Source organism: Tursiops truncatus, chromosome X (genome assembly GCF_011762595.2).
Source record: "Tursiops truncatus isolate mTurTru1 chromosome X, mTurTru1.mat.Y, whole genome shotgun sequence".
In the NCBI taxonomy this organism is placed as follows: Eukaryota; Metazoa; Chordata; class Mammalia; order Artiodactyla; family Delphinidae; genus Tursiops; species Tursiops truncatus.
In genome coordinates this window covers 112,482,488-112,497,031 of record NC_047055.1, presented here as the reverse complement: position 1 = coordinate 112,497,031, position 14,544 = coordinate 112,482,488, and the positions used below count along the sequence as shown (strand labels likewise).

The 14,544-nt window shown below is 39.6% G+C and overlaps 1 protein-coding gene across 31 annotated transcripts in view; it reads right to left on the bottom strand.

Annotated features, from left to right (window-relative positions):
- Nucleotides 1–12,842: 12,842 nt before the first annotated feature.
- BCLAF3 (BCLAF1 and THRAP3 family member 3) overlaps nucleotides 12,843–14,544 on the bottom strand; it is a 77,766-nt gene continuing 76,064 nt past the window's right edge. For all 31 annotated transcript variants that reach the window (XM_073799179.1, XM_073799189.1, XM_073799188.1 and 28 more), the window contains one exon: nucleotides 12,843–13,895. In XM_073799179.1, the coding sequence (XP_073655280.1) occupies nucleotides 13,866–13,895 (30 nt within the window). In that variant the 3' untranslated portion in view covers nucleotides 12,843–13,865. The remainder of the gene's footprint in view (nucleotides 13,896–14,544) is intronic.

The following is a 14,544-nucleotide window of genomic DNA, read 5'->3' as shown; positions in this document are numbered from 1 at the left end:
AATGTTGTACACAGGAAACTTACATAATGTTATAAACTAATGTTACCTCAATTAAAATGTTTTTAATAAAATAAAATAAATACTATATAAGGAGGAAAAAAACACTAAAAGATTCTCAAAATGTGAAGAGACGATATTGTATCCATGAAACAAGGACAGGACACAAATAAAAAATAGAGAGACAGAGAAAGAGGGAGATAAAGAGAGAAAGGGAGGGGGGAGGAGGGGGAAGAGGAGGCAAAGTTGTTGCAATCAAGAGGATGAGAAAGATCTTGGAATACAAAATATTATAGCCAAAATTTAAAAAGCTGAATAAAAGAGTTGTTATATAAAGTCAAGGAAATCTCCCAGGAGGTAAAATAAAAGACAGTGAAATAGAAAATAGAACAGAAGGGATAGGAAATATAGAGGATCATTCCAGAAGGTCAAATATCCAACTTATATGTAGTCCAGGAAACAAGTAAATAAATGGAAGGACTGAAATTATCAAATTAATAATACAAAAAAAAGTCCCTAAATTGAAGGCCAATCGTCTCCACATGGAACGGGCCCATCAGGTGTCCAAGACAATGAACAAAAAAAGATTCACACCAGGACATAGTCTCATGAAATTCAGCATACCAGTGATAAATCCTAAAATCTTCCGGAGAGAACAAGCAAGTTGCTTAACAAAGGGATTGGGGATCAGAATAGTATGAGACGTCTCAATCAGGTCTCTAGAAGTTGGGAGATAACAGAGCAATACCTTCCACATTCTGAGAGTTAATGACCCTCAACCTAGAATTCTACACTCAACCAAACCATCAATCAAATATGAAAGTGGAAGAATGACATTTCCAGACATGCGAGGACTCCAAATGCATGCCTCCCATGTACTCTTCCTTCAGAAACGTCAGAAGGATGTGCCCCAGCAGAGAAAGGAGTACACTAAGAATACGGAAGATACGAGACCCAGGAAACTAAGGGTGCCACCCAAGAGAGCAGTGACAGGACGACCCCTGGATGACGCTGTGTAGCAAGACCAGAGGGCAATCGGTTCAGCTGAAACAACATGGAGAACTCGAGGAGGGAGTTCTGATTTCATTGACTATGCGGAACATGTTATTCATTACCTTTGGCAGATCTGGTGGATGACGTGGTAGGGAGAATAATGCCCCCCGCAGCCAAAGATGCCCACATCCTAATTCCTGGAACCTGTAAATATGTTAAGTTAGATGGAAAAGAGAAATTAAGGTTGCAGATGGAATTAACGTTGCTCATCAGCCAACCTTGGGAAGGGGCGAGGAGGCTGGATTATCCAGGTGGGCCCAATGTAATCACAAAGGTCCTTAAATATGCAACAGGGAGGCAGAAAAAGAGTCAGAGTGGTGCAGCGTGAGAAAGACGGGACCAGCTGTAACCAACTTGGAAGATGGAAGGGGCCAAGGAATGCAGGCAACCTTTGAAAGCTGGAAAAACAAGGGAATGGCTTTTCCCCTAGAGCTTCCAGAAGGAATGCAGCCCTGCCAACACCTTGATTTTAGCCCAGTGAGACCCATTTTAGACTTCTGGCCTTATTATAGCAGCAATAGGAAACTAATACAGAGGATTGGAATGAGGCCTAAAAACTCAGCAAATAAGAAAGTCAAGACAGTTATTAACATCAGGAGAAACAAGTTGTAAAAAAAAAAAAAGGAAAACAATCTATAGTATAAACTATGTGGTTCATTTAACAAACAATATGTGGTCATAAAATGTAAAGCAATTAATATATTGATTAACCAAAAAATATGATAATAATATAGTGGGTGACTTTGGGGTGAGAAGTTGGGAAGGGTAATGGAGGTGATTCTAAGAGGAGCTCAATAGATAGTGCCTAAAATTAATGTCAAGAAATAGCAGTATAGGCATGTTATTTATTTATTTAGTTTTGGCTGCACTGGGTCTTAATTGCTGTGTGCGGGCTTTCTCTAGTTGTGAGCGGGGGCTACTCTTCATTGCGGAGCATGGGCTCTAGGTGGGCGGGCTTCAGTAGTTGTGGCACACAGGCTCAGTAGTTGTGGCTCGTGGGCTCTAGAGCACAGGCTCAGTAGTTGTGGCACACGGGCTTAGTTGCTCCGCGGCATGTGGGTTCTTCCTGGACCAGGGCTTGAACCCGTGTCCCCTGCATTGTCAGGTGGATTCTTAACCACTGCCCCACCAGGGAAGCCCAGGTTATGTTATTTAGATATAAGGAGGTAAATCCATTAGACAGAGGTATAAGATTTGAAAGTGGATCCCCCTGGGGAATGGAACTGAGGAATACAAGGGAGGAAAGCAGGGGTCCACGCATAGCGAGAGAAGCCTTATTTAGGACAATTGTTTACAATGTGTGTAGAGCACTTTCCCGTCCCCGCTGTAACAAATTATTACGAACGGAGTGGCTTAAAGCAACACAAATTTATCTTACCATTCCAGAAGTCAGAAGTCCAAAATGGGGGTCACTGGGCTGAAATGAAGGTGTTGGCCTGGCTGAACTACCTCCAGAGGCTCTACGGGAGAACCCATTTCCTTGCCTTTTCCATTTCTAGAGACTCGAGGCTGCTGGCGTTCCGGAGTTCGTGGCCCTTTTCCCGGCAGCAATTACATCTCTCTGAACTCTGCTTCCATCATCACAGCTCCTTCTGTAACTACCTTGTCTCCCTGTGTTGCTAATAAAACCCCTTGTGATTATATTGGCCCACATGGATAATCCAGAACAATCTCCCCAGTGCAAGATCATTAACTTAATCACACCTGCAAATTTCCTTTTGCCAGGTAACATAGTCACACTTTCCAGGGATGAGGACGTGGACATCTTTGGTGGAGTGGCGTTATTATGCTTACCCCAAGGCGTCTATGTTTAATTTAATTAAAAAAAATTTTTTTTGGCCACGTGGCTGGCGGGATCTTAGTTCTCCAACCAGGGATGGAATCCGTGGCCCCTGCAGTGGAAGCGCCAAGTCCTAACCACAGGACCACCTGGGAATTCCCTAAAAATATTTTTTAAAACATGCACTCTTTGACCCAACAATTCTCCTTCTAGGAATTAATGCTAGTGAAATAATTAGTCATATGTACAGAAATTTATGTTCATAGACACTGTTCATGATGCTGAAAAATTATAAACAAATACATGTTCATGATAAAAAGGTTTAAGGTACAGCTATAAAGACTACTATGTAGCAATTAACTACCATGCTATAGAGCTTTATGATGAATAGCAAAAGATGTTCACTGTATGTTGTGAAAAAAGAAAAAGACAAAATAGTAAGTTCACTACTATCTAATTTTTATTTTTTAAAAGTGTGGGTGTATTATGTGCAGAAAAATGTGTTTTTGTTATGCACGTATGTATGTACATATGTGTGTGTGAGTTTATGTAGGGAGACAGAGACAGATACAGAGAGAGTAGGAAAATGTGAGTGTGTGTGTGTGCATGCACAGTGAGTGCATGTGCCAAAGGCCCACAGGACTGACACCAAACTGGTAACTCTGGTTACCACTGAGTGGTAGGAATACATACAATAAATTTTCATTTTCTTCTTTATGCCTTCTCCTACTTTCTAGGATATTGTCCCCCATCAAGCATGCGTTACTCTTATAACCAGAAAAAAAGTTATTTTCATTTTGCATAAACAAATAACTTTTAAAATGAGCATCTGAGGGCCTAGAGACTAACTATAGCAACAGCTGTGACCGAAGATTACACATGTAGCAATTAGCACAGCTAAGAAAAGATGTTAACAACCTTTATTAACACTCTCCAAACATGGTTTAGCTATCCATGCTCTAGGAGTACGTTGAAGCCATGACTATAAATCTCCATATCTTGTTCTCTTTCAAATCTTGTTCTGTGCTAAGGTCTGCTAGGCTAGAACATCTTAGTGGGCACTGAGTCTCAACTGGTTTCCAGGCAGCAGTCGAAAAAACAGCTCGATTCCCTTCCTTGCCCATTAGGTGGGGCAAGAAAGCTTTAGAAGAGTCCCTACCAGCTAATACATGAACAGGAAGAGACCAAACTGAAAAAAAAAACTGGTACAAGGGCTCAGAAGTCACCTCTGTCCATTTGGGAGGCATGTGTGCTAAAATTTTTCAAGGATGAAAACTATTTCCAGAGTTTTCTAGAGAATGCCAAGTTGGGAGTCTGTAAAATGTGTTTCAGTACCTGAAGATCATACCAGCTACCAAAACAAAACAGAAACAGACTCACAGACATAGAGAACAAACTAGTGGGGTTACCAGTGGAGAGAGGAAGTATGGAGATAGGGGTAGAGTATTGAGAGACACAAACTACTATGTATAAAATAAATAAGCAACAAGGATATATTGTACAACACAGGGAAATAGAGCCATTATTCTGTAGTAACTTTAAATGGAGTACAATCTATAAAAATGTTGAATCACCATGTTATACACCTGAAACTATTATAGTAAATCAACTGTACTTCTAATTAATTAGTTAATTAAAATACCTCTGGTTGAAATGCAAATTAAAACAACACTGAGATAGCACTTTTATGGATCAGACTGGCAAAAATTCAAAGCTTGTCAACACACTCCACTGGCCAGGCTATGGGAAATTCCAACTGGTACAACTCCTGTGGAGTAGAGCGGGCAGTATCTAAGAATATTCCGTATATAGTTTACCGTTCCATCCAACAATCTCACTTCTTGCAATTTACCCTGAAGATTCACCTCCAACAAGATGAAAATAAATATGCACAAGGTTATTGATTACAGCATTATTTGTAACTGCAAAATATCAGAGACTACCGAAATGTCTGAACATGAGTGTGGTTGAATAATGGCATAGGGACAAGTGGAGGACTGCAACTGTAAAGGAGAGGGAGGACAACCTCACAAAGTGACAGGGAGTGACTTCCAGGATTTCTTAAGTGAAAAGGGCCAAGTGCAAAAGAGGATATAAAAGATGCTTCCTTCTGCGTAAGGAAAAAGGGGAAGTAAGAAAACATACATGTATCTGCTTGTCGTTCCCCAAAACACAGGCAGGAGAAGCTGGAAGTTGGTCACCTACAAGGAGAGGGAGGGAACGTTGTTGAAGGAATACGGGACGGAGTGACACTTCTCTTAGTGTATCCTTCTGTATAGCTTTGATTTGTGGGAGTATGTTAATATTCTATATATTCAAAAAATCAAATGAACAAGGATGAAAAGGGAAAAAGCCAAAACTGAAAGCAAATTAAAAAAAAAAATCCCAACTGTATTTCAAATGATGTTCCTTGTATCATCCTTGCAACTTTTCTGTAAGTGTATTTCCAACTAAAAAAGTTTTAGATAGATGGAGAGACAATTGGTTGAAATGTGTGACAATGCCATTTCACACCTACTAGAATGGCTAAAAACACAAAATGACAGGCTGGCAAGGATGTGGAGCCACTGGAACTCTCATACTTTGCTGGCAAGAGTGTAAAATGATACAGCTACTTAGAAAAACAGTTTGGTCATTTCTTATCAAGTTAAACATATACTTACCATTTGACCCGACAATCTCACTTCTAGGCATTTACCCAATTGAAATAAAAAGATATGCTTACGTAAAGACCTGTACTTAATCTGTAATTGCCAAAAGGTAGAAGGAACAAATGCTTATCAAGTAGCGAATGGATAAGTAAATTATGGTACATCCAGACAATGTAATACTACTTAGCAATAAAAAGGAATGAATTAGTGAGATATATACAACAACAAGGATGAATCATAAAAGCATTATGTTAACTGAAATAAGTCAGACACAACAGGCCACATACTGCATGATTCCATTGATATGGCATTCTGGAAAAGGTAGAATTATAGGGATAGAAAACACATCCATGTTTGCCTGGGGTGGGAGAGGAGACTGCCCACAAAGGGGCACAGAGGAACTTCGGGTGGCAATAAAAGTATTTTATATTTTGACTGTGGTGGTGATTAAATGACTGTATACGTTTGTCAAAACTATTGAACTGTATGCCTTAAAAGGGTGAATTTTAGGGACTTCCCTGGCTGTCCAGTGGTTAAGACTCCGTGCTTCCAATGCGGGGGCGGTGGGGCGGGGGGTTGATCACTGGTTGGGGAACTAGGATCCCACATTCCATGCGGCATGGCCAAAAATTTTTTTTAAAAAAGGTGAATTTTACTGTATATAAGTCATACCTTAGTACACCTGACTTTAAGAAAGAAACTCTGCCTGGGTCTGAATCCCAGCTCTGGCACTTATTAGCTGGTGACCTTGGGCAAATTACTTACCTCCTCTCTGCCTCAGTTTCCTAATGGAGACAATAATAGTACCTACCTCATAGTCTTTCTGTGAAGATGAAATGAGTTAATACATGGAGAGTGCTAGGACATTGCTTGACACAGAGTAAGTGCTTAGTACTTGGGAGCTCTTGTTTTTTGGTTGCGTTGTGTCTTCGTTGCTATGCGTAGGCTTTCTCTAGTTGCGGCGAGCGGGGGCTACTCTTTGTTGCGGTGCGTGGGCTTCTCATCGCGGTGACTTCTCTTGTTGTGGAACACGGGCTCTAGGCGCGTGGGCTTCAGTAGTTGTGGCACGGGGGCTCAGCAGTTGTGGCGCACGGGCTTAGCTGCTCCGCAGCATGTGGGATCTTCCCGGACCAGGGCTCGAACCCATGTCCCCTGCATTGGCAGGCGGATTCTTAACCACTGTGCCACCAGAGAAGCCCGTGAGCTCTTATTCTTAGGGTCAGAACAGACGAGTCTGAGTCTGAAAGCTTGGCTGCCAGTTCCACCACTCAGTAACTACGTAAGCTTGGCAAAGTCGTTTAACCTCTGGTAATCTCAAAGCTGTGGCAGTGTTACCCCCCACCTGCCTTGTACACCACACTGGGTATTTACAAAGATCAGATGGGATAAAGGTGAGATCAAGTAATGCCTTGGTCATTCAAGGATAGTTTTTTTTTTCCAAAAATTGGAGAAAGCAGCATCTGAGAGGACTGCCTGGATTCTGAGTCTCTCTGTGAATCCAGGGGCTATTAACCGAGATCATGAACAGAGGAAAAACACTTTTGGGGTTCATTTCAGTTTCAGACAGGATGAGTTTGAGATAGCTGTAGGACATTCAGGTGGAAATTTCTATGTGACAAATAGAAGTAAGTGTGTAGAGCTTGGGGAGAGAGGTCAGGGGTAGAGATAACTTTTTTAAAAAAAATTAATGAACACATGATATCAAAAGACATGCATATAAATTAAATCATCCAAGAAAAATGTGGAGGGAGAGAAGAGAGCCAGGGAATGGGCCCTCAGGATCACCAGCACAAGGGGGCAGACAGAGGGTGAGAGGCCTCAGAGGAGACAGAGAAGAGAGGTCCAAGGGAGAAGGCCAGGAAGGGAAGAGAGAAGAATTGAATTCAACAAACACCAAAACAGCTGGGGGCTCTGGAAGACAGACAAAAATGAATGAAAACAAAGCAAAGGTGATGAAAAGAGTAAACAATTGAAAAAAGAGCCCAGATAGCCAGGTGCTGCCCTGAGGGTTGGGAGGTTTGGACAGAGCTTCAGAAAATAGAGACGGTGGAAGGGGAAAATTATCATAGAATGGAAGGATCTAAGTCTCCAGGCAGAAGGGGCCCAACAGGAGCTCAGCTAAACAAAGGACCCATTCAAAAGACCCATCGTTGATAACTTTTAGAAGATCAGAGAAAAAGAGAAAGTTCTAAATCTCTCCGAGGTTAAAAAACAGTTCACATATACGGGAGTAGGAGCCAAAGCAATGGAGAAACGTTTTTAAAATAGAAAGAAAATTATTTCTAATCTATTCTAGATATTTCATATAAGTAGAATCATATAATATTTGTCCTTTTGTGACTGGCTTATTCACTTAGCATAATGTTTCCAAGGCTCATGCACGATGTAGCATATATCAGCACTTTATTACTTTTCATGGCTGAATAAGATTCCATTGTATGGAGAGACCACATTTTGTTTATCTATTCATCTGTTGATGGACACTTGGGTTGTTTCCACCTTTCGGCTTTTGTGAATAATGCTGCAACTACAAGTTTATAAGTCCCTGCTTTTAATTCTTGTGGGTATATACATACCTAAGAGTGGAATTGCTGCATCATATGGTAATTCCATGTTTAGCTTTTTGAGGAACTTCTAAGGCAACGTTTTTTCACCATAGTTGTTAAGAGACCATTAAATTAGTCACACTGTGTTCCCTACAATCCCTTGCAGAATATTGTCATCAGCAAGAACTTCACAACATTGGAGTCAATTTCTTCTTTACTAAATATTATTTTAAATGTCATTACAAGGGATTAAAATTTGAGGTAAGAATTTACTTTACAAAATTACCTGTAAAGTTTAATCTAGTTTTTAATAGCTTAAATGATACGTACAGCAAAAACAAGCTTTCTTAACGTTAATAAGTCAGGGTTTTAGAAGACATTTTTAGGGGACTGCCCTGGTGGCACAGTGGTTAAGAATCCGCCTGCCAATGCAGGGAACATGGGTTCGAGCCCTGGTCTGGGAAGATCCCACATCCCGTGGAGCAACTAAGCCCACGAGCCACAACTACTGAGCCCGTGTGCCACAACTACTGAAGCCCACGTGCCTGGAGCCCATGCTCTGCAGCAAGAGAAGCCACTGCAATGAGAAGCCTGCACACTACAGTGAAGAGTAGCCCCTGCTCGCCACAACTAGAGAAAGCCCACACGCAGCAACGAAGACCCAGTGCCGCCAAAAATAAATAAATAGATAGATAGAAGACATTTTTAGCTTCCTGAGAATAGGATTCTATCCCATGCCCTCTAAAATACGTAAACTTGAATGTCATACAAACTGCAAACACATTTTAAACATGTATGTGACTATCTGCAAAGGTTGAATATACATAAATAAAATATTATCTCAGCTACCAAAAAGATAAAGCTCAGAAAAAAAGACTAATAAAAAATAGCAAAAGTTAGTTGACACTAAATATATATGAGCAGTGTTATTATGAATGAATTTTTCTTACTTTTACATACTATTCTAAGTGAATTTAAATTATATGTAATTATAAATTATTAGAAATCAATAATTTTTATTAAAAAGTTAACACAACACATAAATAAGCTTATCCACATTGATGATGTGGGAGGGACACAGGCAGTAAAATCCCTCTGGACTAAGGAGAAGTAGGTAGCCCTTGGAGGTAAAGCTTGTTTACATGAATTTTTAGTAACAGATACACAATGGATAGGATATTCTTACCACTTTTTTTAAAAAATGGCTTTATTTTATAAAAATGATACAATGTTCATTATATTCAACCAGAATACAGAAAAGCACAAAGAGTCACTCATAATCCCACCACTTAAAAAACCATCTGTGTTAACAGTGGGTGGGCATATGTCCGGACCTCTCTATTCATGTACAGACACTACTGATGGTGAAAACTGATATACTTTTTATCTTTAAAAGTTTTAGTTAAATTTATTTGAATGCTACAGAAAAAAATTAGAAATGAAACTGAAGGTGCTGCTCAACTTCAGATTAATATTTTTTCATCATAAGGTCTACTGGTTCCTAAAAGACCTAAGTAAGCCAGTGATTCTCAAACTCTTGAGCGAGCATCTGAATTCCCTGGAGGGCTTGTTAAAACAGACTTCTGGGGACTTCCCTGGTGGCGCAGTGGTTAAGAATCCGCCTGCCAATGCAGGGGACATGGGTTCGAGCCCTGGTCCGGGAAGATCCCACATGCCGCGGAACAGCTAAGCCTGTGCGCTACAACTGCTGAGTCTGCGCTCTAGAGCCCGTGAGCTACAACTACTGAGCCCACATGCCACAACTACTGAAGCCCGCGTGCCTGGAGCCTGTGCTCCACAACAAGAGAAGCCACCGCAATGACAGGCCTGAGCACCACAATGAAGAGTGGCCCCCACTCACTGCAACCAGGAAAAACCCACGCACAGCAACAAAAGACCAAACACAGCCAGCCAGCCAGCCAGCCAGCCATCCATCCATCCATCCATCCATCCATCCATAATATCCGTTTTTAAAAAAAACAGACTGTGCTGGGCCCCACCCCCCGAGCTTCTGATTCAGTAGGTCAGGGGTGGGGCCAAGAATCTGCATTTCTAACAAGTTCACGGGTGATGCTGATGGTTGGGGAACCATACTTTGAGAACCACTGCATTAAGGTCAAGAAAAAGACTGAAAAACTTAAGGTTGGACACTACGTTTTTTTCTATTTTATATAATACAATCTTAGACACCATAACTTGACATGACACCTGCCCATGAAAGATGAGGTGGTTAGTTCTTAGAATTCATCCCATTTTCCCCTACCCCACCTCACCCCACCTCCACCATGTCCCGACTGATTAACGTACTTCCATTTTTGTCACGATTTATAACATTTACATTCTATTCTACATCTCTGATTCCTCAGTTTTAAAACCTTAGTTGTATATTTTAACGGATTCAGAGCTAATAACCATTCCTTTTGGTGGGACTTCGTTGGGGAACCTGGTATCCTCTCTCGTCTGGGTTCCCATTAAGTGTCCAGAACTGGTGCTCACTGGACCAAAAGGTGTATCTTATCCTGTGAGCTTTGGCTTCCCCAGGCTGCTCTGCAACCCAGAGAACGCCTTGTCCTGGTGAATCTTTCCCCTTTCCCTGAAGTCCTGAGACAGAAGTAAAGCCCTCACCTTCCCAAGGATTTTCCTTGACTCTCCTCTGTATGACCTGGTCACCGCACCAGTCCCTTTGTACATACCAGGGCTCCACATCACTCCAGTTTCTTTGCTCAGTGCTACTTAAGGGGTGGAGGGGGGCTGCGAGTCACACCTCACCTTGCTGCATTGGCATCTTCTCCGTGCTTCCTTGTTCGGTTGCTGCTGGTGAATCTGTGGCTGCCGGTTACTGAGTTTGCCAGATAATGGAAAAGGAGAGTTTCTGATCCAGCTTTACTTTTCCTGCTTCCTTCCACCTGAAAGTATCCCCATCCTTTTTCTAAAAACTACTGAAAAATGTAGGATTTATTGGGTAAAAGATGGTCCACATGATGCATCTACATAAATTATTATAATGTAAATACAATAGTTTTTTCCAACAGAAAAAAATGTATCCTCCAAAATATTTATAGTAGTTTTATCTGTGATAAGATTATGGCTGATTTTTTAAAAACTGAAATTTACATTGACATAATCGTAGATTTACATGTAGCTATAAGAAATAATCCGGAGATCCCATGTATGCTTTACCCAATTTCCCCCAACCCATCAAATTTTAAAACCAGCAAAACCACCAATGGAATAGTGCCTCTTGAGGTCTGTGAAACCAATAAGAAAGAAATGTGACCAGGGGATGCTCAACCAGGAATGCCAATTTCTCTCTCAACCTTTAGTATATTATGTTCGGTATAGCACTTCACACTATAGGTTGCAGTTCTTTGTTTCTGTGAATGTCTTCCCCAACAGTCGATTAGGTGTCTCAGAGCAGGAACTGTGTCTTATTACCTTTGTCTTCCAGGGCCAGAGGAGGGCCTACCACACAGAGGAGGAAGGTGAGAAGGCAATGATATGTGACTTATCAAAATAACTTTTCTTCTGAAGTCTTACACATTCAAGAATTCAAATTATTTCCAGTCAATAAAAAGTGCTATGGATAACCTTTTGTTCAACCTCCACACAAAAATTAGATATTTAATTCCTAATAGACATAGTCTATTTGTTACTCATTCATGCAACTAATATTTAATGAGTTCCTACCATTTGTCAAGTAGGATGCTGGCAGCTGGGAATGCTATGGTGAACAAGACAGACATGGTCCCTCTCCTTATTTTATACTTTAAATTATAAAGCAAGCCCTTCTTTTTAGCCATTAGATTTTATGCACTCAATATTTTCTAAATACATCCATGCTACAAATAGGTATTTTGCAAATAACATGCTTTTTGCATTTTGAGACAGTACCAAAAGTATATTCAAATATGCCTAAATAGGAAACCGGTTGTGGAATGATTAATATTGAATCAACCATTTTACCCTTAAGTGCTACAATAAGTAAAAATAGAGCTAGAGAACCAACTTTGTTTAGTCAGTTACATTTTTTTTTTCTTTTTTTGGCCGTGCCGCACTGTGCCGCGCCCAGCACCATGTGGGATCTTAGTTCCCTTACCAGGGATCAAACCTGCGTCCCCTGCATTGGGAGTGCAGAGTCTTAACCACTGGACCACCAGGGAAGTCCCCAAGTTACATTTCTATGTTTAATGTCCATTTTCCCTATCAGGCTGTACGTACCATAAAGGCGGGCTCTATGTGTCTTGCTCTCTTGTTCATTGCTATAATTTTAGCACAGAATCTGTGCAATAAATATGCATTAACCTAATGATGAACTATTCGAGGTTTATAACTGTTCCTCAGAGTATGGGAATAAATGAAATAAATTATTTTAAAATTTAAGGCAGATGTTTTGGGTACTTAACACAATACAAAGTTGTCATACTGCTGTGTGCATGCATTTTTTTCTTGCCATAAGTGGAATGTAAAAAAAAAAACCTGACCTATAGAGACAGTACACAGCATAAGACAGGCCATCCATCTAAATTTATTACCCAATTTTAATGCATCAAGCACTCTTGCCCCCTTACTGCTGACCCACTAAGGAAATGGCTACTCTATCTTTTAAAGGCATGTTTAAAAAATTAAACGTTTGCAATAAGATTTTTCATAATCCAGTCATGAAAAAGTTAAGTTCTTACCAGATTTTGATGCAGAAAGTTCTGTCTTTGTAAGTGCAAAACAGTGGTTTAAAAATCAACAGTTCCTACCAAGGGCTATAATTCTCACATGAAATTAAAATAATGTTCTCACAAACTGGCAAGTAACTGCTTCAAGCAGAAGGAGCAACAGTATTTTATTTAATTACAATTAAACATTTCACAAAAGTTTAATTGGGAATGTATATGTACTATTAAGCAGAACACAGAAAACATAAAGAAATAAGGTATTGAGACCTAAAATATCATTTAAAATCCTACCAATGTTATCTTACACATAGTAGGTACTCAATACAACTGAACTGAAAATAAACACTTTATAATATGTGCTTGCAAAATGTGTAATGCTGTAGTAGTAAAGTACAATTTCTGAATATGAGATTTTGTCTGTCAGTTTTTTTAAAAGCCTTTAAAAATATGATATGCATGAGCTTACCCTGAGGGAAAGTAAGATGGAATACAGATTATAAAATCTTTATGTATTTTCCACAATAGCATTTTGAAGTTGGAAAAGAGCAAATAGTTGTGGAAAAAAACTGAACGAACCAATTACTCAAAATTCAGTACACTCATAACTACCTGATGGAAAATTTGAAGCACCTTTTCTTATGTCTTCTTATGTCATAATATGAAATGTATGAATTATATAGACCTTGATCTTCAGAAGCTTAAGAAAACTTCAAGTTGTAAGCCAAAATGTCATCAGAAAAAGAAAAATCTGGTATAAAAATTGCTACGTAAGGCCACTGTTTAAAGTTCTTTCATGTACAGACACTATACAATTCAGGTACTTTTGTTTTTGTTTTTATTACATAAGCAAAACTTTCAACATAGAAACGTCTGGATATAACTCAGTTCTCTATGAAACCATGCTCAGAGAAAAATGCATCAACAAATAATGCCCTTTTGAGACTTTTTGCAAAAGAAGCTGTAGTTAATACGACTTTTAAATTGAATACTGTAATTTAAAAGCAATTGTTAAGGGTAAAAAAGTTGCAGCATTCCACTACGGAAAAATAAAGTTATTTTATCAAGATAGTTACAGTATTAGTGCTTTAGTGCCAATTCTAACTCTTGACAAAAAGATGCTCCCAAATATCATCCTGTAGTGTCATTCATTTCCACTTGTAACAATTCCAGATTAGATTGCTGGGGCAATGTTTGTATATTCCTATTGAGAGAAAACAAAAGAAATACAGACTTCAAAAGAAGCATTGGTTAAAACATCTGAGCTAGAGTTTTGTTTACATTGCAATTTTCAAAATATTTTAATTAATGTATTACCGCTTGCACTCAAGATCCCCACAAAGCTATCTGGATTCCCAAAGACACAAAGTAACAACAAAACACATCAACGCGGATATCAAATGATAAGTCAGTAGGACAAAAAATATATATGGCACTTGATAGGCTGGTATTAGTAAGCTAATGAAAACAGCATTCTGCTATTTGGGCGAGTTTCACTGGGGACATCACTGACAAAAACTCAAGACTCTTAAACCGTAGTCCCTCAAGAACAGAGCCTGATGTGACACACGCACAACCTCAAATGGGTACTTTATCTTTGTCATCATATGGTATCTAATTCTAAAACTATATGGACTCTTCTAGCATGACTGGTAACAGCAGAGAAAGCTATTAGAGGGGGGAAAGCTTTCCTGCTTTTGGATGGTTACCTACAATGTACGAAGATATATGGCTTCAATAAACACAGGAAAAGGAATTCACAATAACAATAAGACTATGATTAAAGGATAACAAATGTGAATTCTATACTGTGATGCTATGCAAAATGTTAAATTACCAACCACAAACTGGAC